General features: G+C 41.4%; 1 protein-coding gene across 4 annotated transcripts in view; it reads right to left on the bottom strand.

The window, feature by feature from the left end:
- The window catches only part of ATG5 (autophagy related 5), a 61684-nt gene extending 53641 nt beyond the window's left edge, over positions 1-8043 (bottom strand). For all 4 annotated transcript variants that reach the window (XR_003572512.1, XR_003572509.1, XM_027895225.1 and 1 more), the window contains exons 1-3: positions 7965-8043; positions 7117-7277; positions 1725-1852 (exon numbers count right to left, since the gene is read on the bottom strand). Coding sequence is in view for 2 of the 4 variants with exons in the window: in XM_027895225.1 (XP_027751026.1) it covers positions 1725-1852; positions 7117-7224 (236 nt within the window). In the remaining 2 variants the exon portion in view is untranslated. The remainder of the gene's footprint in view (positions 1-1724; positions 1853-7116; positions 7278-7964) is intronic.
- Positions 8044-25381: the final 17338 nt, after the last annotated feature.

Raw genomic sequence — 25381 nt, forward strand, 5'->3', positions numbered from 1 at the left:
AGCAAGATTATGAACAAGTTCTATTTGATTCTGAATGCAGAATCATAGCTAAAAATATTAAACATTAATACTCATTCTTTCTCTACAAACTACTAGCTCAATCTAATTCTCAGTTGTGGTATTTGGGTCTTTCCTGGAAGAAGCTTCAGCTATGTATGGCATTACCATTCTCCTTAAATAATGGTTTGCTAATAGCATTTTCCTTAGAAATGCAATTCCACTGAAATGAACGCTGTTCCTGGCAGAATCCGCTGAGCTTTTCTCAAAGATCAGAGCCTTAATTAGCAGATCATCATTACACTATTCATCTCCATTTCACTGTGCAATGAGTTTACTAACTCTTCACTTAATTATAGAATTTTAATTTATATTTTACTGTATACCTATATTCTACAAATTTTTTTTTTAATTCTAGTTTAACTATCATGGTATTTGAAAACTTATAGAAAATACAGTTGTATTTTTGTTGATATAAAAAGCCTCTCCTTCCTTTCTTGTTACAGTTTAAGTGAAAACTTACAGTTTCCTCCCATTATCAACCTGACATTATGAACAAACCAGGAAAAGCTTGGTACCTTGCTGTTTATTTAGACAGTATCCAAGACTCAAAGTCACTAAGGCACACAAGAAATTCTTGTTAAATCCCAGATAATTTAAATAGATCTTTAAAGCTAGTTTTGCCAGACAGTTATGAAAAAGTTTAAAAAGGTAGATTTTATGCTTTTTTCTAGTTACCTATTTTCAAGGCTTACTAAGGTTGGTCTCAAAGAAACAAAAGACTAGAAGAGATCTACTGTATCACCAAGTCTATGGGGACTCCACGATGTAATGCTTGTCATAAGACAATCCAGGTTCAAGAATAAAAAAAAGTCACTGGTAGTTTTCTTTCCTGTTATGATACAGGAAATAAAAAGAGAAAAAAATCTCTTCAGCACTCAAAATACTAAATACCTCCTGGAGAGCTGATGCTATCTATACAGAGATAGAAAACACTGCAGCTCTCAAAGTATTTTCTTTAAAACTCTTTAATAGCAGAAGAAGAAACAACACCTGATGAACAGTGTTTATCAAAATTAATTAAATGAAACAATGTCAGTCTGATTCCCTAACCTCTCACAAAAAAAAACGCAAGACCCCAAAACCCCAAAAGAAGATAGTTTTAAGAGACTATAGGACAGAACAAAAATAAAGTTGAACTAATTGAATTCAACAAAAGCTAGCAGATCAGTATTAGATTGTTTTGCAGTGCAAACACATATGACACCAGTGAAAACTGTTACACGTTTTATTATCTTTAAGCATTTAACCTATTTGCACTCAGATTCCAGAAATAAACTTCTTCCTATCTGTGTCATTAGACATATTTTAAGAAGGTGGAATAAGTTAAAGCAAGATTTATTTGGCAATTCTCCTGCAAGAAACAGCAAGGCCAAAATCACAGGCATTTCATTTTACACTAACAGCTCGCACAAAAACAGTAAGCACAGAACAACCTCTGCCTTGAACATGTTTTTTTTTTTATTCTGCTTGTATTTTTACTATATGTATAAAACTAAATCTTCTGTTGTTTTCCCCAAACAACATGCTTTTCTTACCCTCCTCCCCTTTTGCCATCTTGGAAACCCAAGGGAGTGATTACTTCAGGAGCAGTACTGACACTGCGCTGAACCTGCGAACTCATTACATGATAAACTGTGTAAAGGTACAAAGTTAAATAAACTCACCATTTCAGTGGTGTACCTTCATATTCAAACCATATTTCACTAACTTCCTCTTGTCTCATAACTTTCTGAAAGTGTTTCTTCACTTTGTCTGTTACCAGTGTCAAGTAGCTTATCCTTGGCAAAAGCAACTGAAAGAAAATTATAGAAGCTTTGAGTATATACAAAATATGCTACATTAATAAAAATCTGTAACAAGTATGCACTTTTATAACAAAAATTCAGTCAGCATTCTCTTTTTCCCTTTTTCAAGGTAAAATGTCTTTTAGACATTAAAACATCTTTAGGTTACTAATGAATGGTCAATGAAAGGCTATAAAATTATGTACTCAAAGGATGAAGAGCATCAGTATCCAACAAACTAATACAAAAAATTGTAAAAGAATCAAAAGCAAAAAATAGTATAAAATTAAGTTCTTGATTCTTTCAATGCGGTGGGAGGGTGAACAGTGGAATTCAATTTCTGCTTTTCTGTATTTAAGCAGGCTAAATAATGAAGTCTTAAACCTTTTTCATATGAACACAAAATAAGAGATTCTAACTTCTTACTGAATAAAATAAGCAACTGTTTATCAGCTATTATTTCAAAACAGAAACTTGTTCACAAGAAAGAAAAAAAAGGATTGAAAACTATCTGCTTAAGGGTTTGATTTCGAAGTGTTTTATACTTCCAATAGCTGGAAATTTCCATTTTCTTTGCACTGGGTTTGCCAATTCAACATATTAGTCAAGGCTACTATGATTCTTCCTCTATCTAATCTTTGCGCTGCAACTAAAATCAGAAAGAAAACTGTAAATATTTTATCAGTTGAAGCAAGACACCTTCTTACAGCATTCTCATATACTATCTTTTTTTCTCAAGTGTACCATAATACACTATTCAAATCAGAATGCTGTACTATTTTTATTTGCAACCTCCTTCCCTCCCTGTTTTTTAAAAATCTCATGCCTAATAAGAGTGGTTAAGCAGACTGCATCAATCAGTGCACTAACTGACGACTGCGGGGCACATCTTTCTTCAGATAAATCAGTACGTAAGCATTAGAAAAAGATGCCTTTCAGTGTCCCAATGAGAAAAAATTAACCTCCCAGTAAAATAGCCATTAGCTTTAGAACAGACATTTTAAATTAATAGTATTCATCCTGTAAAGTTTTGCTTCATAATTATTAATAAAAATAGATAGATCTAAAGAATACATAAATTTTATTCTGCATTTTTAGAGAAACATTTGTTTTACAGTGTTCCTCACAACCAGTGTTGCTTCCTAAAGCATTTTCTTTATAGTATATGAATAATGCTAGACCAACGTGAATGTCTGTGGTACACACATCCCAAACCATGCAAGGATATATTTGCCTGATGGAAAATTTGATCTCTGCTGCAGCATTCTTCCAGAATTTCTCCAACAGTTAGACCACACAATGAGATATATATCAGATAATATTTTGGCCACGATACTATGATTTATAAATATCAGATACACAAAGAAGTATGGAGAGTAAATCAAGTTCTTAAAAGAAGAGAACTGATTGGTTTTTTAGATAATGCTACATTAGGTTACACCTGTGACACAGCTAAATTTTACAATTATATAAAACTATATAAGATCAAGTCTCACCACTTCACAGTCAACACATACACTGATTGTTCCCGAGAGAATATAGTCCAGGCTATTCCAATCATATTTTTGGTAATAATTTTGTATTATTTCTGTATGATAGTTATAATTAAATTAATGCTGGTGTGTTCTGATAAGACTTATTTGGGCTGTTACAAAAGCCAATTTTCAGCATGCTGCATGTGGCATAGCCATTGATAAATACATGAAAGCATTATTTATTGCAACAGTGTTTGACATAACCCTTTAAACTGTGTAACTTCCTCTGTAAAATATTTTATTTCAGTTTGTAGTGTGAAAGAACAATGCAGTTTCAATTTCAACACAATTAGAGATCACAGACAATAACCAAACGGTATTTAGATGAATTTAACAGAATTGGCCAGCACTCCCAAAAGGCGTCTCTGAAGTACAAAACCCAACAGTTACTCAGATTAACGGGACTACCTGTTTTTCAGAGATGCTGAGCATTTGTAGAATCCACTGAACTCTTTTCTTGGTCTTCCCACTTCTTTTACCTTGTTACAGTCTTCCCCTTCCATGGGAAAAATAAAAGGATCCAAACCTATCACTTTTCTAGCTTTAATTATCTTAGAGATTGACAAGTATACTAACCCCGTTAAGTGAGAAGCACAGTTTAAAAACATGTTCATTTTGTTACCTTTTAATATCCCTTCTCCACCAGCAGAAAGAAAACAAGTAAGATTAGAAGCGCTCCTCATTAAATTAAAAAACCAAAAGTAAATCTCCAGATACATTAGCAGGCAGAATAAATCCTAGTAGGCTAGAACATGCCATCCCTAAATGCCATCCCATTACACAAATGGCAACAACAACTTCCTTTTGCATATTGTATATTGCTACAGTTTTGTCACAATAACCAGGAGTGTTTTCTCATGAACCGGGAGGTTAAATGAAATACAAGGAACTCCTAATGCCTAAGCAAATGTTTGCAACATATCATTGTGTAAAAAGAGCACCTCTCCAGATATCTCCACAGGTTTTGTGGCAGAGCAAAACAGTATTTTACGTGCAAAACACTGTAAAACAGAAAAATTACAGATTTAACAGCAACTGGACTGGTCTGATTACCAAAGCGTCCAGGAAGATGAAACAAAGCATTCTAACATGGAATGGCTTCACATTGCTCACTTTTACAGACACCTTAACAAGACAGCACTTTTGACATCGAGGAAGCTAAAAATGTGGCCCTGTTAAAGACTAGACCCTTTGGCAGAACATCGTTTTAAAACACTCTTCTGCTGTAATTTTGTTCCTTATACACCTGACAATTCTCAGCCAATTAGTGTTCTGCTTCCTGCATGCATTTTCTTTCTAACTGTTGTTTGCACAAAGAGGCAAACAGCATACAATTTTAAAATAAAATTCATAACAATTTTAGGACAAGGGAAAAATCAGACAGATCAATAAGAAAAAGCAGTTCAACCTAACTATTCCTAAATATGCCTCCGCTCAAAACAAGCATCTGTAGGACACACTCCAAAGAAAATTGAAATATCCATTTCCAGTGTAACTCTGCAGAAACCTACCTGATTTGACTATAGCAACAGGACAGTGTTTTACCAGAGCTGCTTAGTCTTTACGTGATTACTCTTTCCAAAAGACAGGCAAGTTAATTTTAAATTACTTCTCCAACCCCCATGCAGTGCCATAAGGCGATGCATATATGCATCACTCCCATGTTGTGCTAATCCATCTGACAGACAAGGGCCTCCTGTCACACCACTCACAACAAACCGAAATCCTTCATGCAGATTCTGGGTTGTTTTTCTAACCGCTCACCCTCCGAGTCTATGTCATCCTTCATCTTCATAAAGCAAGTTCCCCTGAGCAGAATATGTTATGCCCACTTAGCATAACGATGGCTGTATTTCCCTCTCATGCAGCCTTCCCATTTATGAAAGGCAGTTTGGAATACAAGTTTTGAGGTAAGAAGTACATAAAGCTGAAGAGCTCATGTCACGGGCTGGGAATGTTAACTACATATATTATTTTTTATTTTACCCATAATTTTAGGGGTTTGATGTTTTAGTTCAATTTAGTTGATGTTTAGTTCAATTTAGCTCAAGTTTGACCCCATACACTGAATGTTTATTAGCAGCTAAAGTACATCTGCTGCTTCAGCTTCACGTGAAAATCACTCAGCTTGTGGGCTGTAAGACTGCTGTGTGATGCCAACCTGAGCACAGCAAGTGGAAAGGATGAATACTTGCTTCAAAACGCACTTCAGATCTGAACAACAACATAAACGTAGACACACTCTGAAACCACAAGAACTGGAGTATGATTTAAAACCTTGATTGTTATCCTGCCTTTTACTATTATAAATCCTTTGTCCTTTCAAGAAGTAAAGCTATACTATTAGCTCCAACGTGACTTGAAAAATGAAGAAACTAAAATTTTAGAATTGTCATGCGTGAATAATCATATTTTGCAGAAATAAAGAGTTAAGCACTGAGAATTTCTGCACACAGTTTAAGTGGAGTAAATAAAAGAAACCCTAGCAGCTTAAAACTATCTCCTTTGCCTAGAAAGATGGCCACATCATGACGATAACATGGTTTCAGGGTTTCCATGCTAATGTTAAACAGATTGAGACTGCACATCTCTATATTTAAACTCATACCTTTCAAGTAGCTCCTAAACAATATAAGCACATACATTTTAAATCACATATATATAATTTCAAGTGTGAGACTTCTAGGTAGCTCAGAAGTAAAGTAGCTAGTTATGAAGCAGAAGTGCTTATCTTTTACCAGTGGTAAAACTAAAATACAGAAAGATGAGCACTATTATCACAGAACAAAAAGCAGTTATGGTTTATTAGGTTTCAAAACCCCACTAAATACACATTTCTGATTCAGTAAATCAGAAAATGATGACACAAAGATGCTGCTGAACACAGAAAAAAAGTTCTATTCAGTGTATAAAGGGATATTACAAGACTTAAGAATTTCAGAATCGCATAAAAATTAGTAATTCAGGATTTTCCTTCCATGCACTTGTTACATTTCAAATTTAAGTTTCACTGAATCAGCCAACATTCTCTATGAATCAAATGTCTATTAGGTGCTGAAAGAATGAAAACTGATGAGTACACTATAAATAAATACCATGTGACTACCGAAGGCACTTCTAGCTTACAACTCAAATACATCCATCATCCTCATTTTTATTATCAGCTAGCAATCCAGTTCAGGCACTGCTCCGTTAAATCATTTCACTTGCTTTTCTTACTGTTGAGCTATATCTCTCATGGCTGCTGGCATTTAAAGAAAACAAGCAGAAGTCATCCATGAGCAGAAATACTGGAGCCAGTGGTCATCATCAGTTTGCATTACACAGGTAACACAAATCCTGGTGTTTAGGATTTCAATAAAGCTCTGACTGAGTATTTTTGTATTAAGGCAACATAAAAGTTCTCTCCCTTCTGGTCACTAGCCAAGAACACACAAAGTCATGTAGAGCCTCCTTCTTTTACCTAATCACTTCTTGATTTTTTGTAACTTTTTTAAAAGGCTCTTAATGATCGTGGTAAGTTTCTCTCACTAGTGAAACAAGACTGAAGTTTTCAATCTGCTGTGAGGAGAGACAAATCACACGGCATGCTTATATGTTTACCTTCAGAAAGTACCAGGAATAGGAAGAAAAACGTTGTGTTTTTTCATAACATGCACTGGCACACACGATAAGAATGAAGGAAACAAACATTACCATGGCACTGGACTATTTGTGACTACCTCTGTCATACTCACATAGTAAGGTTCAGCTTCCCTCTCAGTTATCTCATCCTGATACAAAGTGAAACAGGTCGGTATTCGCCCAAACCACACATCTCGAAGCACATCTTTGTCATCTGTCATTCTTCCAATGGACAGTGAAGCACATGTAGACCAATTTGTTTCTTCAGCTAAAACTGTAACAAATTCCCCCACCCCCCAAAAAAAAACAAGTCAGCAAGACTGTGAATAAAAAACAATCTTGTTAAAGGTTCTTCCATAACTACGCTCCTGCAGGAGCGCCCAACGCTGTCACCGGGGCATTAAACGCATCACTTGGTACAAAGAACGGGATGAATTAAGTCCCCAGCTACAAACACACGGTGGATAAGGAGTAAACCAGCGTTTCCTAAGGCTGCATCACACCCCAGCCGCAGAGCCAAAGGGACCCTTCCCGTTACCGCCCCGCAGTGACCCCGCAGCCCCCGCACCGCCGCGGCCCCGGTGCCCCGGGCAGGCGGCAGAGCCTGTGTCTGCAGACGGGGCGGGAACACCGAACGAGCCGGGCCCTCCTGCCGGCGGGGCCGGGACCAGCACCGGCCCGGGGGTCACCGAGGCCGCAAGACGGGCCCCAGCATCGCCCAGCGCCGCCGGCGCCCCGACAGCAGCTCGGGGGGGGGGCGGTCCGACCGGGCCCCACGGGGTCTGTCGGTCTGTCTGTCCCTCCGCCTCCCTCTCTCCCTGCCGGCGGCCGCCCCAGGTGAATCAGCGGCACTCCAGCCGCGCGGGGCCGGACCGGGGAGCGCCGCGACGGCGGTGCCGGGCGTGCTGTCCCCAGGTAGCGAGGGGGCCGGGGGACGGCCGCGGGCGGGCCCGGCCGTTACCTCTGTCGCGACCGGCGACACCCGCCGCCCGCGCGCGGGGCAGGAACCGATCCGCGGCCACGCCCCCTCGCGCGGCCACGCCCCCCGCGCACGCGCCGCCTGTCGCGCGACTTCCGCCCGACTCGCGGCCCCGCCCACACCGGCGCCGGAAGCCGGAAGCGACGGGGTGGGGAGGGCGGGCCCGGCGGGAAGGGCTGTCCTGTTGTCGGTCCGGGAGTCGGTCCGCGAGTCGGTCCGCGAGTCGGTCTCCCGCCACCCCCAGTGCGCTGGTGATGCTGCAGCGGCAGCGCCGAACACGGGAGGTCTCTGGACTGCAGCTGTGCCGGGCCAGCTCCCGAGGCGGTGGCGGCGGGACCGCTCAGCCGATGAGCCGCGCGTCTGAGGATTCTGAGCACTTGATCTCTCTGCTCTCTCTTACCCGATTGTTATCTTCTCCTGTTTCTCCAGGGGAGTGGTCACAGCACCAAGCCTGTCAGAGTTCATGAAGGGTTTGGACAAGGCTCTCAGGCGTAGGGTGTGATCCTCGGGGCTGTCCTGTGCAGGGCCACGAGCCGAACTCCACGATCCTTGTGGGTCCCTTCCAACTCGGGATATTGTGTTACTCTTTGTATAGTAGTCTTATCCACCGTGATAGATGGAGCAAGTCCAGGGGAGGGCCACGAAATTGATAAGAGGGCTGGCACACCTACCCTATGAAGACAGGCTGAGAAAGTTGGGGCCTGGAGAAGAGAAGGTTGTGTGGAGACCTCATGGCAGCCTTCCAGTATCTGAAGGGGGCCTACAGGGAGGCTGGAGAGGGACTCAGCAGCAACTGTAGTGATAGGACAAGAAGTAATGGGTACAAACTGAAAGAGGGGAAATTTAGGTTAGATATTAGAAAGAAAATCTTTACTGTGAGGGTAGTGAGACATTGAAACAGGTTGCCCAGGGAGGTTTTGGGTGCCCCATGGCAGGGAGGTTGGGAGTAGATGATCTTTAAGGTCCTTTCCAACCCTTAATGTTCTGTGATTCTGTGATTTTATAGCACAATCACAGGAGGATGAGGAGTACCTGCTGCCACCAGTGACATCTGTTGCATACCAAAGCATCATTCTGGAGTGTTTTTTATTGGCACAGTAGGGCCAAGTTCACAGTGAACTCCACCTCTGCATTTTAAAGGATATCTCCCACAATCTTGTCACTCAGCAAATCCCCATCAGCTGTCTTAAGTCCAAGGAAGATATGGATCCTAGTGTGCCACACACTCACAGTAGTAGAAGCTGGGTGTTCCTGGCAAAACGCACGACTTCAGCAAACGTTAATACAGCGGGTGTTTGGGCCGTTTGGAGGAGAGCTGATACACTGGGGTTTTACCTGGTGGGGGTGGCACACGCTGCAGTTTCAGTAGTGCCACGTTCTGGCCATGCCGCCTTCTGGCCACCAGATGTCACGCAGTGGCCACTGCAGCTGAAGGAGTCTTAAGGAATTCGGGAACTGACTGCAGTTATTACTGACTTTTCGTGGCGTTCACACGAAGACTCGCATTTTACTAAATTTGTGCGTTGCTGACCCAACAGCATGACTTGTGTAACTCTAGTATTTTCTTCAGTCATCTGAAGGATTAGAAAAGTCTGAAGAGCTTGTGTTTTTTTCCCCCCTGATTTAAATAAGTTTGTCACAATGACCTATTTTTTATAAAACATAATATTCTGAACATGAGCCCTAATACAAAATGATCCTTTTTGGCTAGTGCTCTATAAGCAAAAACTTAAGTTGTGGCAGTTTTGTGCTTGGGGACATACACAGTGAAGCTCTCCTTACCTTTTCTCCAAGGGTTTTTGTACCATTAATTAAAGAAGCAGGTAAACTGCTGTAAACAGGGAGTAAATGTAATATTAGGTATGGTCTACCCAAAGCACAGGGGAAGAAGACACACAGCACTTGTGATACTGCAAGGGCTTTAGGCTCTGAAGGCTTTATGCTCCTAAATATAAGCAAACAACGCTCACCTTGGGGTGCACATGTTGGGCATGATGGTGAAGGGGAGAGGTTCCTCCAGAAGTATTGCCTGTGCACTCACCACAGTTTCAACTAGTATGTGAAAACGATTGTCATGCAGACCTGGAATGGCAGGAAACCTGCACAGAACTGATCCCACAATTATAGAGGCATCCAGCCCACAAGCACTGCACGTTGCTAGAGGCTTCTCCCTCCGTGTGTTTCTGCAAGGAACCCCCTGATGCTGTCACAGCTCTGCTGAAGCCAGTCACATGTGGAGCTGCTATGGGATGCCAGCACCACAGGAAGAAAACAAAAAACCCAAAACAAAAAACAACAAGATTTTTACAAGTAGTTTTCCCGGTTACAGGATTTACAAACTTTCAGAAAGCTTTGCATGTATGGATTTCCCTACAGGAAACCAAGGAGAACCACAGGTTTAGTCTTTGCCTTTCCTCCTATGAGCTCCTCTGAGTTCTATAGAAAAGGCTTGTTTTGGTGGGGTTTGTAGGCTGAAGGGTTTGGCTGATTGTTGTAGCAGCATCACAGAGATAATGCCAGCTCATTTTTTCTCACAGGCAGGAAGGATTCTGCCAGCACTGCTATTACCAATAGTACTGTTAGTGTGACTGTACTGAGAATGTGTGTGGCCCCTTCTTGACACTGCCTGTGCTCACCTCTCAAGGTCTTAACCTCTGCTGCTGTAGCTCTTGAAGCATGGCATTGTCCAGCTAGACTGTGCAATCAGCATTCTCTTGATTACTAATGACAGCTACCAAACAGATTAAACACACATTTTTGCATTATTCTCTCATGTATGGTATAAGGAACATAAGCACCTGACTCAGGCATATGGATTCCACTTCATAGGCTGAAAATAAAACACCATTGAGTGCCCAAGTCTTTTGCTGGATCTAGATACAGGATACCGAGTAGAGAATAAAACACAGTTAAGTTATACACTTAGATAACTTGCTATTTAGAGTATCTTTGTATTTAAATGTCCTAGCAAACTCCTGATGTAGTTACCAGACACAGATGCAGCAAGATACATTTTAAAAATCCGTCTGAGATTATAAAGACAATAGTTCAACAGGCAAATGACGCTCTGATACTAAGTTGATTGTAGGTAAACATACAAGACACAATGTGACTACCAAACAAATAAAATAAACCTGGTGAATGACAACTTAGCTATTATTATGACTACAAATAATGAATCCAAATCCAAACATTAAAAGTAATTGCTAGGATGTAATGTCAAAACAGATACAATAAAAAAGGAATTACCTCCTTTGGCATGTTGTTTTCCACATTGTTATCTAATCCTTTAAGTTGCACCATCACTTGGCGGAATGGACCACTCTAAATTGGAAGGGGAGCTCAGCAAACATATTTCCAATTCCAAAGGTCCTCAAGCAGTATTCCCCCATTTTAAACATCATCATCAGACAACACACAGTTAGTCATTGCCTAATGGCACCTGAATCAAAACACCTGTTATTGAGTACATATGCAATCTAAAGATGCTTGTAACGAACAAGATTATAATTAAAGATGCACTAATTCTAACAGAAATCAGAGAAATGGAACAGATGGTTTACATATTTGTGGGCAGTTATGTTTTGGTGTAATGATAGTGCAGATGAAGATTCGTAAACAGGATCAGTGTATAATTTAGGTTGGAAGGGACCCTTGGAGTCCTCTCCTGAACTCTGGGCCAACACCCCTTCTCAAAGCAGGAGTAGCTGCAAAGTCACAATGTGTTGGTAAAGGCAAATCACACCAACATTTGGTTGCTGAAAAGTTACCTGAGATAAAACATGAAATAGTATCTTCCCCTGTATTTTGCTAGAACTGGGATAACTGATACTTATTGCTTTGATCACATGGAAAGAATTTAATGCTGCTTTCATAGAAAGCCACCTACATGTGTCACCTACACATACCACAAAATAAGGATACTTTGTAAGTATATAATGTATATACTTACCTACATAAGTTATACATACACATACGTATAAGAAAGAGCCCTGGCTCCTCTCTATGTAAAACCTTGACTTCATTAAATCATTGGCAAAACACACAGATACGTGAAACTTAACTTGTTCCAGCATTATTTTACTAGAAACTGATCAGCAATCACTATTCATGTTTTCCCTTCGCTTCTCCAACAGTTTTCAATAGAAAGCAAAATGTATTTTGTTTTAATTTCCTAGCTATTGTCTTTCGAGTGTGTAAACAAAACCAGATTGTGAGAATCATTACTGTACACCTTTTAACATGCAACAGTGAGTAAGAGTCAAATGAAACTCATAAAGCTGCTATTTATATCTAGCTAAATAGTTCATTGTTGCGTACTCCCAGTGAAGAATTAATTTGATTAATTACATGAGAAGCTGACTCATTCATCTGAGAACTTCCTGTAAATATTACAAGATTCAAGTACCACGTCTGATGGCACTTAATGTTTCCATGATACATTTCTAATTTATAAATTGGTGGAAGTAAAAAAATCACTCTTACCTGGATATAATTTTCCTTTTTTACTCTCTTCATCTATTAATATTTGTATTCTGTAACAGCAAATATATTTGGAAATATCCTAGACTGTTTTTGAACTCTTTCTTGTCTAAATAAGTGAGGTGTGCTGACAGCTATCTTCGTTTTCCCTCACAGTTTGGGTTGGAAGGGGACTCTGAAGATCATTTAGTCCCAATCCTCATTTCCTATTTTAGTTCTAACTTAAAATTTCTAAGTCATATTTCAGACTATCAAAAAAAATATTTTTTTATTCTATAACAAGTGACTGGACATTAGGAATCCTAGTTGTAGGTCTGCTGCTTATTATTTACCTTGAACAAAATTTCTTCATTATGCTATTTTGTCACAGACTCATTAAGACATCTTGGTCTTAAGTGAGGAGGGGAAATAACCAATTTTTTTTTTTTTTAATTTCACATTATGTACATATAGAGATTTCTTAAGAACATAAACCAGATCATAAGCTTTCTTTTTTAATATATGGACAATGCCAACAACCAATTATTCACTTAGGTACATTTTTACCCCTCTTCATATTAATACTAAGTAATACTTATTCTGTCAGGTCTTATCCAAGAAGAGTGCCTGAGAGTGCCTGGAGTTCAAAAGACTACTGTCTTTTGAATGATGATTCCCAATGTTTCTGTTTTTTCTGTTGGGAATGATGATTCCCAATGTTTCTGTTTTTTCTGTTGGGAATACTGACAGAAAGGTTAGGGACTTTGTCAGTACTATCTCAGTATTGGCTCCATCTATGTTTGATACACAGATTTAGCCATTTATGACCAAGGATCACCACTAACTTAGTGCTGAATCACAACGCAGCCAGAAAGTAAAATAAAAGCAGAAGGAAGATAATACAACAGTCCTGTGCTGTTTGGCTATTGGTACAGCCCTTAGGTTGTTTATCTTTCGTCAAGGAGATATTTCACCATTAATCTGAGCTATTAATACCATTGAAATGTGAGCATCTGAGACATGAGCAGTCCAGTCCTCAGTACAAGAAGACACTAAGCACCTGTGTGTCACCTGGCACTTGGGAACTCCCAGAAATGAAACCAGAATTAACTGCTGTTTGTCGACAAGTAATCTTTTATACCTTGGTAAGAAGATTTCTTACTGTACAACTCTATATTAAAATAATTTCAAATAAGGATTTAATTCCTTTTCTGTGTTACATTGCATAAGTCCAAGCATCTGAGTTAGACACAGTCATCCCCAGCTACTCATTACAACCTGGTCTATTGGCTAAATTATGAAACCTGACAATATGGCAATAAAATACCAAATATCACAGGGGCTGATGGATGAACACAGTGGCAAGTGTGAGGCAGGGACAGCAGGCCGGATTCCCTGCCCATCCAAGTGACCATTGCTTCAAAAAAGTAATTTTTTATTTTCAGTAAACCTATATGTCTATTACATCAGACGTAGGACACAGTTTCATTCTTAGATTTCTGAAAGAAATAGTAATAATTTGTAATAAAACACAGGATTCTCTATTCCAGACAAAATTGTTTTTTTTGGTGTGACTGGGTGATGTTCAATACTTTTACCCAAGGAAAGAATATTTCTCAATGATTCCATATTCACTTTGATTATTTTGTAGTACTAAAATATTGATAACTCAGTTCTGAATATATATATATATCCTCTGATATATCTTTTTTTTCCTCCATCAATGAAGTGTACTGTGGAGATTTAAATTTAAAAAGAATTTTTAGTGAATTTAAAATCAGTATTGAATGAGAGTTTTTCTGGTTTCTTTTCTCTTGGTTGTATTTGTACAACATTTGCTACGTGAGCTAGTTGTTAAATCACTCTGATTTGTCAGCGAAAAAAGTAAGCCCACAGTGCACATGAATTAGGAGAATGGGTGTTAGAGCTGATGGTGAAAGAAAGTAAAAATCCTGAACTCTTTCTTATTCCATAGGAAGTATAATTACCAGTAGCCTCACCAGTGCTGAGTGGGGAGGAAAAAAAATCACATATTCACACCCCTCTCTCCACTACTGTTTCTGCAGCATATCCCAGAAGCACTACTGCTGTTGATGATAGGTTTGGCTTTGGCCAGCTGCAGGTCGCCTTGGAGCCAGCTGGCATCGGCTCTGTCAGACACAAGGGCAGCTTCTAACAGCTTCCCATAGAAGAACCCTGTAGCACTCCTCCTACCGAAACCTTGACACACAAACCCAATACCATGTTGAACTATTAACCACTACTCTCTGATCCCAGCAGTCCAGCCAGTTTTTCATCCACCTTGCACTCTACTCATCCAGTCCACATCTCCTCAGTTGAGCTACCAGTACACTATGAGAGACCATGTTGAAAGTCTTGCTTCAGATAAGCTACATCTGTAACGCTCCTTTCATCCACAGAGCTAGCCATTTCATCATAGAAAACAATCAGGTTGGTCAAGATTGATTTAACCTTGATAAATCTCTGCTGCCTGATTCCAGTCCTTCATGTGTCTGAAATGTGGAGAACTCGTCCCTTCATCTTCCCAGGAGATGACCATGTTGTAGATCTCCCTTACCGGCTTTCTAAAATATTGATGTAATACCAACAACTGCGAAGTTCCCCCAGTTGCCACAGCCTTTCAAAAGATGACAAAGAGAAGCCTCACAAAGACATCAGCTGTCTCAACTCTTGTGGATGCATCTTGTCTGGTCCTATGTCTGCAAACACTTAAATTCTTCCTAACTTTATCCTCCTGTATTGTGGGTAGTGCCTCAATCCCCATATTTTACTACTAGGCTCAGAGACCTGACTTTTGCAGTAAGCAACCAGGGCAAAGAAGGCATTAAGTACTTCAGACTTTTCTGCAGATACGTCACTATATTCTTTCTATCCTGCCTGCACTATTTGGCCACGAGCTTACATTTTTCTTCACCTTTCTTTCAAGGCTGTTTATCTGTAGAAGCCCTTTTTGTTGCCCTCTACATTTCTTGGTGGCTTTGATCCCAGCTGCATGACTTTCCTAATTCAACTCTTGTGTGCTTGGATTTCCTGGTAGCCTGACCCTGTTTCCACTTTTCTGCATATTTCCTTTCTATGTCTGAGCTCAGCTAGAACCTCCCTCCTCAGCCAATCTTGCTTCCTGCTATATCTTCCCATCTTCTTGTGCAATCACAATGGACTGTTCTAGTGCTTCAAGGAGGTTTTATTTGAAGATCAATTCTTTATTTTTTTCCTTATTAGCTCCCCAGGGATTCCTGCCTACCCATTCCTTGGCCAGTTTAAAGTCCACTCTCATGAAGTCCAGCTCTTTGCTGTGTACCTTCCTTGCTTCCCTTAGTATCTTAAATTCAGCCTGTTTCTCCACTTCTTTTTAGGTTTTCATCTTTATACTCTGATGAACCTGCTCAGAAGCGTTTCTCAATAGATTAGCAAGGCTGTTGGGAAAGATGCTCTTGCCTTTCTCCTGGTGCCATTAATTCCCACCAGTCCTTGCTCCCAGAAGCTGATCCATGGGCATAGAATCCAAAGGTTCTTTCTGTGACACCAGGCTTTGATCTGCATAACATATGCTCTCCTATTGAGCCCATTTCCTTAAATGGTAGGGTGAAAAAGGAACATCACCTTGGCCCTTTACCACAGCTTAGAGCACAGCAGTTATCTTTGATCCGCTCAAGGTCTCTTTTGACAGCAATACTTGTGGCCAGATGGGTAAGAAGTACACAGTAACAGGGAAAAGGTAGTAATAGACAGTAATAATCCAAAGGCCCCATTGGTCCTTCCGTAGTGTCTCATACCAGGGCCCAGGACAAGCAATTAGCTTCCTGACAGCAGGTATGACCTGCAGGTGGGTGCTCTGGTCCCTAAAGTGACCCAGCCTTGGCCACTTCATCCTTTTGGTGTCGGTTCTAGCTACTTACAGATTTTAATTGGATACCCCTGGAACTCCCCATGAACTTCTCTAATTTTAACTATCCCACAAAACTTTCTATCCCACATAAATTTCACTGTCTTGCTACATATTATAGCTCAGCAAGAAGTATTTTAAATAAGAACAGTATTATTAGAGAAGTTTAAGGAAGTCCCTTCCTTGTTCCATTTCATATTCATTATTCTTACTCTTTCTGCTTGTCTTTTTTTCTCTTCACCTGTAATTATATAGTTTCCTTGATAACTTATTGGGAAGGGCTTGTTTGTAAGGATTTAATAAATTTCAGCTTACTCATTCTCCTTCACCTACTGTTCTGTGGAACAGCTGGTAGATAACTCCCTAATTATTGTTTATTGATGGTAGAAATTCACTGACTCGCATTCTCACAGTCGCTCTCCATGCTTGTTTTAAATATTACATCCTTATTCTCTGTGATCGCAGCTGATTATCTCGGGAAAAGCAAATGCTGACAAACAGCTCTGCCACTTCATGCTTCTCCTCCCTGGGACTCCCAATAACTGGTTTACTTCATCAGGCTGCTGTTTCAACACCTCCTCCTTGGATAACTTTTCCTGGGACAGAGCAAGGTTTAGATTCCCCTGAGAAGAGGACAGGGCTGATGGCTGCACAGAGCGGTGCAGGCTGATGGTTTTCACAGGATCTATATTGTAGACCTTGAGCAACATGCAGGAGGAAGGAGTGACTGGTAAACATAACTATGAACAGACAGTTTCAATTTCCTAGTAATGCTCCTTTATTATCTGAAGATATATAGGAACAGTTATACTTTTAATGACATCTGGTCAGCTTAATATTTACTTGCAGATATTTTAGCACCTAACTAGGTTACAGAAGACTGGATAGCTCTTGGATTTGACGCAGGACACTCCTATCCTATAGCAATTTAATCAGCTGTGCCTATGTTTCAGTCTTTAGCATGTTGGATTTAGACTGTAAATTGCTGAAGGTAGAGCGAGACCTGCCTTCCTGCATGGTTGTCCATTTCCCAGCTCATCTGCTAGTCAGCATAAATAATAACAAATAACTGGTAATTATGTATTTAATTTTCAGGGCTATCAATAAAGTAATATATCCAGAATTTCTATAAAATAATTAATTTAAAGTTTCCTGGTAGTTTCTGCCTTCTTTCTTAGAAGCTAAAAGAGAAAGATCTTATCCTAATTTAAGCCATGCTGATAGATCTCCATGAGCATATAATGAAAATATATAATGAAAATATAACAGAATGGCATTGCTGATTTAGTCAAAGAAATTAAAAATTATTCTTTAAGGTGACAGGTTTGCAAATTAATTTCAACCTAGAGAATAATCAAAAATTTAGATCAAGATGCAAGAGAAGAATACAAGCTATAGCTTTGCTTTTGGGCAACGATAAAAATGTAGCAGCACTATGCACGCTAACCAGTGTTAGTGCAAAACTGGAAAGCAGATGAAACAAAGCTATGAAATATTAGCCTAGAAATATACATTTCAGCAAAGCTATATCTACTCAGGAAAACATAAGCACACCTTGATATTAAGCAGTAAATTAACAATTTGTCAGTATTATATTTCTAATGCCTCATTATTTTGTTAATTTAATTGAACTGATTAATTAAATTGATTTTGATTGAATTGATTTATGGTCTTACCAGTATACCTTTAAATTGTCACTAGAGGAAAACAGAATGCTAGAATTCACATTATTATTTTTCTTTCAATCAAACTCCAGAGGAGGTTAGAGTCCCTGATGCACAGAGTAGCCCAATGTTGCCAATCAATGGCCTCCTACTCTCACGAGAAGCAGCATCCCACTTCCCACTCAGTTTCTGTGAGTCTACACAACCACCAAGATGGGAAAGAGAGCTGCCACAACATGGAATGTTCTTTCCTTTGAGTAGCATCCACAGCATTTGTTTCAGAGTAGTTACATAGTCTGTTTTCTCATAGCTATTTTATCTTCCCCTGTTACAGCTTTGGAGAGAAAAAAAAACAACTTATTGAAAAAACTCAGACAGCAAACAAATGCCATAGTGAACCTATGTTGCCATAGCACATATATAGTGTTTTACAAATATTAGTGTTCAGCTTGAGAATAGGCACAGAATCTTTACGTAAACTATTTATGCAGACTGGCAAATATGAAGATTGAAAGCTTTGAAGAAACTATAAGTTGAAAAATGTACAGAGGGAACATTCATCTTTTATGAGGGGCAGAAGAACACAATACTAGGATACTCAGAGCAAGAATGATGTGAGTTGTAGGTGTTGTTTAGACTTTGTGCTGAATGAAAGCTAGTTATCATTAAGGTAAAGTAAGATTGGATTGTCATTAACAGAATGAGAAAAGCACTTGGCAGTTCACGAGAAGGAAACCCTAGAAAGAAATGTGTTCTGTGAGATGGACTTTTTTTTCCTGTGAACTGTTTGGAGAAGGAATGAAAATTACTGCCACAGATGTAATAGCGAGAATAAAAGTGATGTTCTACATTGGGAACTCCTGAACATTTCATAACTGAAATCTATTTGGCTATCTGCCTGGACTTATGGGCTGCACCTTGTTGGCAATAAAATGAAACAGGGCACTCTCACTGTTAGCGTCACAATGGGAGTATTATGTGGAGCTAGAAACTGATGCAGAACTAGTTCACTTGTACATTAAAAAACCCTACAATGGCTGTGGAAAGCACTAGAAATTTCCATGTTAAAGTTGAAGACCATATGTTACACCTTGGCCACATTGTGGGACACTTTCAATGGGTAAGTGCTGAAGTTATACAACTCCATGAACTATATATACAACTTATTTTGTTTGCTTTCCTTGAGCTATAGGATTCTAATGCAAAATCTTCTTTAAAGGCCCAAAGATGGGTTGTAGGACTCTGTGTAGCTGACAGGAGGTACATGAGTAGCAGGGAGGTCTATATGACACTTTTTATCTGTGCAGTCACGTGCAAATACATATGTGACTCAAGGGGTCAGATAAATCACTGGCATTCTACAACAAAAATAAGAATTCATGCTAATACTGAATTGATTAATTGAATATGCTAACTTCCAATTAAAAATTCTACCCACACCTGTGTGCTGTGGAATACTTGGTCTAGGGAATAAAAATCTTGGAGTATCAGTGGGTTTGGTAGAACTGGATTGTAAATTAAATTAAGGCTGTCAGAAGAACGAAGGCGAAATCTTGACCCTGATAAGGGTCACATGCATTTATGACTTGATCTGATCAATAACTAGCATCTAAGAGATGGGCATTGCATGCTTTCAACAGAGCTACCAGCTCACAGATGAAACTGAATATCAAGGATCCCAAATTGGACCATGATGGGAACCAGACAACTTGAAATGACACCAAAAGCATCCAACGTGCAAATCTGAATTACTGCCTGAAGTAATCATGCAGTGTGTACAATAAGAAATTCAGAGCATGAGGTTATGTAAATTCATCCCCACTCCAAAATGTCCCTCAGAGCCTGAGGTGCCTTCATTTACTTCAGCTGCAGTGCCTGTGTGCTCACCTGTGTGCCTCCCTGGGCAACCCAGCCACACGGCCACCTGATAGACCAGGGTAAGTCATGGCAACTGGCATGCCAATGATGCTGACTAAGCGAAGACTGCCCTTTGAGATTTTCCCCACCCACCATGTACATAAGGCAATCCCAGAAATCCTTGACTTCCAAATTTACTTCTTGATTGAAGCTGAAATCACTGTCTCTTGCTTCCAGATTCCTTAGTCCTATTCTTATTCAATCTCTGTTTGCCGTCTTTCCAAAGTCCTCCCCTGTGACATGGACTTGCTTACCTTTATGGAGTTTGCCCTGCTATTTGTTTTAAGGGTCTCTTTGCTTCCCTGGTTTCCCACATATTGCTGTTGATGCAATTCTGGTTGGGATATTCCTGAACTAATGGAGTTCCTAGCTGTGGCTTTTCCTGGTCATATTATTTAGTTGCATTTTCCAGGCTGTCTTTAACCCCCAGGAGTTAAAGACCCACATCACGCCACGTCTGACAATTTTCTCAGGACATTAATTTAAGGGGTTTTTTTCAAGGTGTGGAATTGGACTCTCTCCTCTTTTCAGGTGTAGCCAGGGAACCTCTGGTCTTGTTGAGGCAGAAAGAAAATATTCATGGTGATATGACTGTAAGATAGAAAACACCTTGTAGGTATTCCTGAATTCAGGCTACCATTTCCATAACTATTTTTGCCCCATACCTTGAACTCTTGGAAAAAATGGAAGCTAGTATGGCATTTTGTACAGAGCCTGCTATTACTGCATGAGTTAAACAAGACCCAAATATGCAACAACAGGGAGTCCCAGCATAGATTTAGGCCAAGCAATACCTGGTTTTTAGCTCTGTCAGACTTAGGCAAGAAGCAGGCACCCAGCACTCAGTACTGTGAAGACTGAGGCAACTCTGTGTGTGGGGAGGTGAATCCCTAAGTACCTGGGGCACTTTCAAGACAAACAGGGAGGCAACCCTGGAATTTAGGTGCCCACAGGCTTAGGTGACGCATGTGGGATGTCAGGACCACAGTTTGGAACGTATGTGTTTTATGTGGGACACAGGCAGGATTTTGGCCCCTATGCACTTTATTGCTCTTTTATCGCCAACTCCAAAGTGTGGGAATCCAAAGCACTCTTCGTATATTCTGACAGTGAATTACCTGAATCTCAAATGTTTGCATGCATGCATGCACTGTTTATGGAGGAAATTTCAAACCTCTATTATATTGGAAAAGAAGACAAAATATTTGGTGACAAGGTTGATAATAATCTATTCCTATTTTTCTGTAATTTGCTTGTGGGCTTAAGATTGGGGGTTTTACTTGTTTGTTTGTTTTCACAGATATTGTGCCATATATTGTAACAGTTTTATAGTTAGAACAATAATTGTTTCTTTTGAGTGCGTATTGTCTTTTTAACCCCCAAATTAGTATGTTTCAGGGTTTGGTTTTTTTTTTAAATCTCACATACGGTGTGTAGTCAAGCTAGATGGATACTGAGTACAATAAAGCCTAATCTAGATACTCAATCATCTTCTTTTTCACCATGTTGGAATGATACCAAACAGGAGGAGGATAATTTGTTGCATAATACCTTTCTATGGTATGAAGTACTTCGAACTGTTGCAAAATTGTGTTGGTTCAGATAAAAGCTAGACTGACTTGTTCTGTTGCATGTGCCTGGCTTAAACTGACATAAACTGACTGCTGACACAAACATGAGCATCATTTAAAGTTTCCTAAATGACTGGCTAATTCTAATTAATGTCTACCTTATGGCCTTAACTAATGGCCTTAAAAATGCCTTTCCTGAAAGAAAAGGTTGAAACCTTCTAAATAAACCAGGTACAACTAAAATACTGGGCCTCCACAAATCTCTTTTGATTGAGATCACGCATTGTTCTGACACTGCCATAGTTAACAACCAGACATTAATTTTGGCCAAAGTTTAAACAGATATTAACAACCAAAACCCTTCACTTACTTTTGTGTATCAGGATATTGTAGTATATGTTAGCACTGAACCACAAATGCTGGGTACCTCAGGGCTGATGTGGAATGCATATTTCTCACATGTGTCTCTCCAGAGGGAAATGTAACTCTGCACGTTTTCTAGGTACTCTATGGTGCTAATGCTGATCCAAACCCTGCCAAGATAATTTAATAGGATTTGAAAAGATGCATGCCTTGCAGTTCTCCTTTTTTTTTTCTCTTCTGTCATTTAAAGCATGTTTTCAGGCCAAACATATATCTTTTTTTTGGTGTGGAATGAAGTAGAACAGGTCTGTTGAACATAGCCTCATCTGCCTGATCTGCCAGGAACTGAGAGTACCTAGGGAGTAGAGTGGCAGAGAGAAGAGGCACCACAACTGCAGTAGTGCAGGCTCCTTTCTCCCTAGTGCTGTTTTGGTGAAGTGGTTCACCAACACCAATTAATTCACCTTTGCTCCAGCACAACATAAGACTGATTATAACTGACAGCTACGTGGAAATGCAGCATACATACATAGTAATATATTTATCTTCTTTTTTCAGTGGTGAATGTCATAAAAATGCCATGGTTATGTCAGTTGTGGTTCTCGGGTCGAGGAAAAAAAAAAAAAAAGGAATAATTTTAAACTAGAATAAGGGAAGAGATGTAGCTATTTGAATCTTTACAGTGTCTAGCCAGTGTCCGAAAATCCTATCCAGATATAGGAAACAGGACTTTCTGCTTTGTTCCTAGCCATCCATCAAGAACAACATGCTACTTGCCATCACTTCTGCTGTTTCTGCCCTCGGAGACAGCTGAAATCCAAACTGACATGGTCCTTAATAACTTGCTCTGGCTGACTGTGGTTGAGCAGGGGGCTGAACTAGACAACCTTCAGAGGTCCATTTTCACCTCAAGGGTTCTGTGATTCTACAATTTTCATGCTTATATAAATTGCTTTACTGAAACAGACCATTTTTCTCAATCCCTCATGCAGTTCCTGAGGGTACAACTGTCTTCATTTTCAGTTCTGCCCAATTTTGGCATGGCATGTATTTAATTTTGGGAAAAATCACTTTCTTCATAGGTTATTCTGCTTAGTTAATCACTAACCAAGTAAATTCCTCATAACTCAGAAAAGAACTGAATTTCCCCCCCAAACAAGTGTATATATTGCTTTGGGTAAAACAGCATTATAGGTAGGACTTGGCTACTCAGCCAACCCTTACATATTTTGTGTTTCCCTGCCTTGCTCACATCCTTGTCCCCCTGCCATAAAAAAAAAACAGCATTAATCTATTTCCATCAGTTTATGTAGTGTTTGTCAATTATTGGCTGATTATGACCATTGCATACCAGTGGATTTGAAGTTTTTCCACAACATAGACTTCCAATATTTTTATTATCTCGGCATTTTTAGCAGACAGTTACAACATCCATGTCCTGTCAGTAGCAAGCAAAATCAGAACCAAAACCACAATCACCCTAAAAGCTCCTTATACAATACAAATGCATGCTTGTTAGATGCAATTTAAGACAGTATCTGTCAGCTCACAATAGTAAGCCTCCCAAGAAAAGCCAGACCTCAGGGTCATTTAAGAGACGATTCCTAAAAGCACCGATGAGAACGTGGGACCGCCACGTCCTCGCAAGGGTTGGTCACGATACGACTTGACACGATCTGTCCCCTGCAGGGTGCCTCAGCCTGACCCATCCCGCGGGAACGGCTCTGCCACTGTACGGAATCCTTTCCTCGTCCTCCTCAGCGGCATAAAGAGCCAGCAGGGCGGTCGGAGCCAATTTATTCCCAGGGAGAGGGATAACCAGCTAATTAATTAATGTGGCGGGCACCGAGACAAAAAGCAGCGCTTCAAGGTTTGAGGTGCGCTCGCTCCTGAGGAGCCCCCTCGGCTGTACGGCTGACGTTCTTCATTCACGTTCTTCCATTTAAACTGAGAAGGGCCGGGAAGCGGTGGCGGGGCCGGGGGGGATGCGGGGCCGCCGGCGCTGCCCCCGCGCGGTGCGGGCGGGCGGGCGCGCAGCCTTTCTCCGCGCCTTGCACAAGTGTCCGGGGCACACCCCTAGGGTTAGCAGAAAACAAAAACAAGATAATGGCCCCTAATGCGCACCCTGGGCACGGATCACAGGCGGGCCGCTCCCTTCCTGTGCACCGGCGGGGAGCCCGCCTGCCGCGGCGCGGATCGCTCCGTGGGGAGGGACCGACGCGGCCGGCGGTGGGCAGGGAGCGAAGGAGGGAGGGAATCGCCTTATTAAACGCATACATCGGGGAGGGCGGCTGCCACCGCCGCCCCGTCCATGCCCGCGGAGAGCCCGAGAGCGCCGCGCTCCCCCCGCTGCCGCTCCCGTCCCGGCTGCCGGCGGGCGGACCCCGCGGCCGCGCACAGCCCCGCGCAGCCCGGCATGGCGCGGCGCGGCCGCTTCCAGCGCCTCTTCGGCCGCAGCGAGTCGGAGGACTCGGAGCCCGAAGGGGCGGCCGCCGCTCCCCGCCGCCGCCCCTCCGCCGCCGCCGCCGCCGCGCCCAAGCGGCGCCCTGCGTTCCCCCACTGGCGCCCGAAGAAGAAGGAGCAGCATCCCCGGAGGGGCAGCGATGCCGCGCCTGCCCCGACCCCGCCGCCCGCCTCGCCCCTCGAGCCCTCGGCACCGCGGTAAGCGCGACACCCGCGGCCCTTTGCTGCGCGGGGCGGTACGGCGGGGCAGGGGGGCACGGCTGGAGGAGCAGGGGTTTGTCTCCCGAGGAGGGAACAGCGTGTCCCGCAGCCGCCGTCCCGTCCCGCGTCTGCCCCAGCCTGCTGTCAGAGCGGCGCCCGAGCCGTGTTGACAAACAGCAGCGCTCGTGTGAATAAGTAACAGTCACCCTTGTGCCCGGAGCACAGGGAAGCAGAGGGAGGCTTCCTGGCCCAAACCAGCCTTCTAAGGGCGGCTGGTGTGCGTAAATGGCTTTTTCCTTCTGTATCAGTGGGCTTGCTCTGTGCTCGCTTTTCCTGGACGTAGTAAAGGAGGAAGATGAGAGGGAAGGGTTTGACACCACTGTTGTGCAGTACTTTCCATAGCTGTTGCTCCCCGGTGTGGTTCCAAGTCTCCCGTGAGTAATGGCCATCTAGTGCACGTTGGCTTGTAAGTTCTTGAAGACACAGGCATTACCCTGGGGCTGTTTACAGCCTGTGGCTGCAGCATGGGGAACCTCAGTGAGAATGGGGTTGCCGAGCAGTAGAGCCTTCTGACATGACGGTAATTCACAGTAGCGTGAGGTGAACTTGGGGCTGCGTCAGGAATCAGTTTGGTTAATACTGCTCAGATTTGAACAGCACGACCTGTGTGATGAGATGTCAGTGCTACCTGGATATCTGGATTAAGAGTTGTAAGGTGTTGGTCTCTCGGGTGATTGGTTCAGATTAAGAACTCTAAGTTTCGGAAGATGGCTCTCTATAAAAATGTTAGTACTTGCCTAAAAATTGACATCATGGAAGTATGAACTTGACTAAAGTATTGTCTAATGATGT

This window comes from Empidonax traillii, unplaced genomic scaffold (assembly GCF_003031625.1).
Source record: "Empidonax traillii isolate 1590-97213 ecotype Southwest subspecies unplaced genomic scaffold, ASM303162v1 scaffold16:size2589160, whole genome shotgun sequence".
Taxonomy (NCBI): Eukaryota; Metazoa; Chordata; class Aves; order Passeriformes; family Tyrannidae; genus Empidonax; species Empidonax traillii.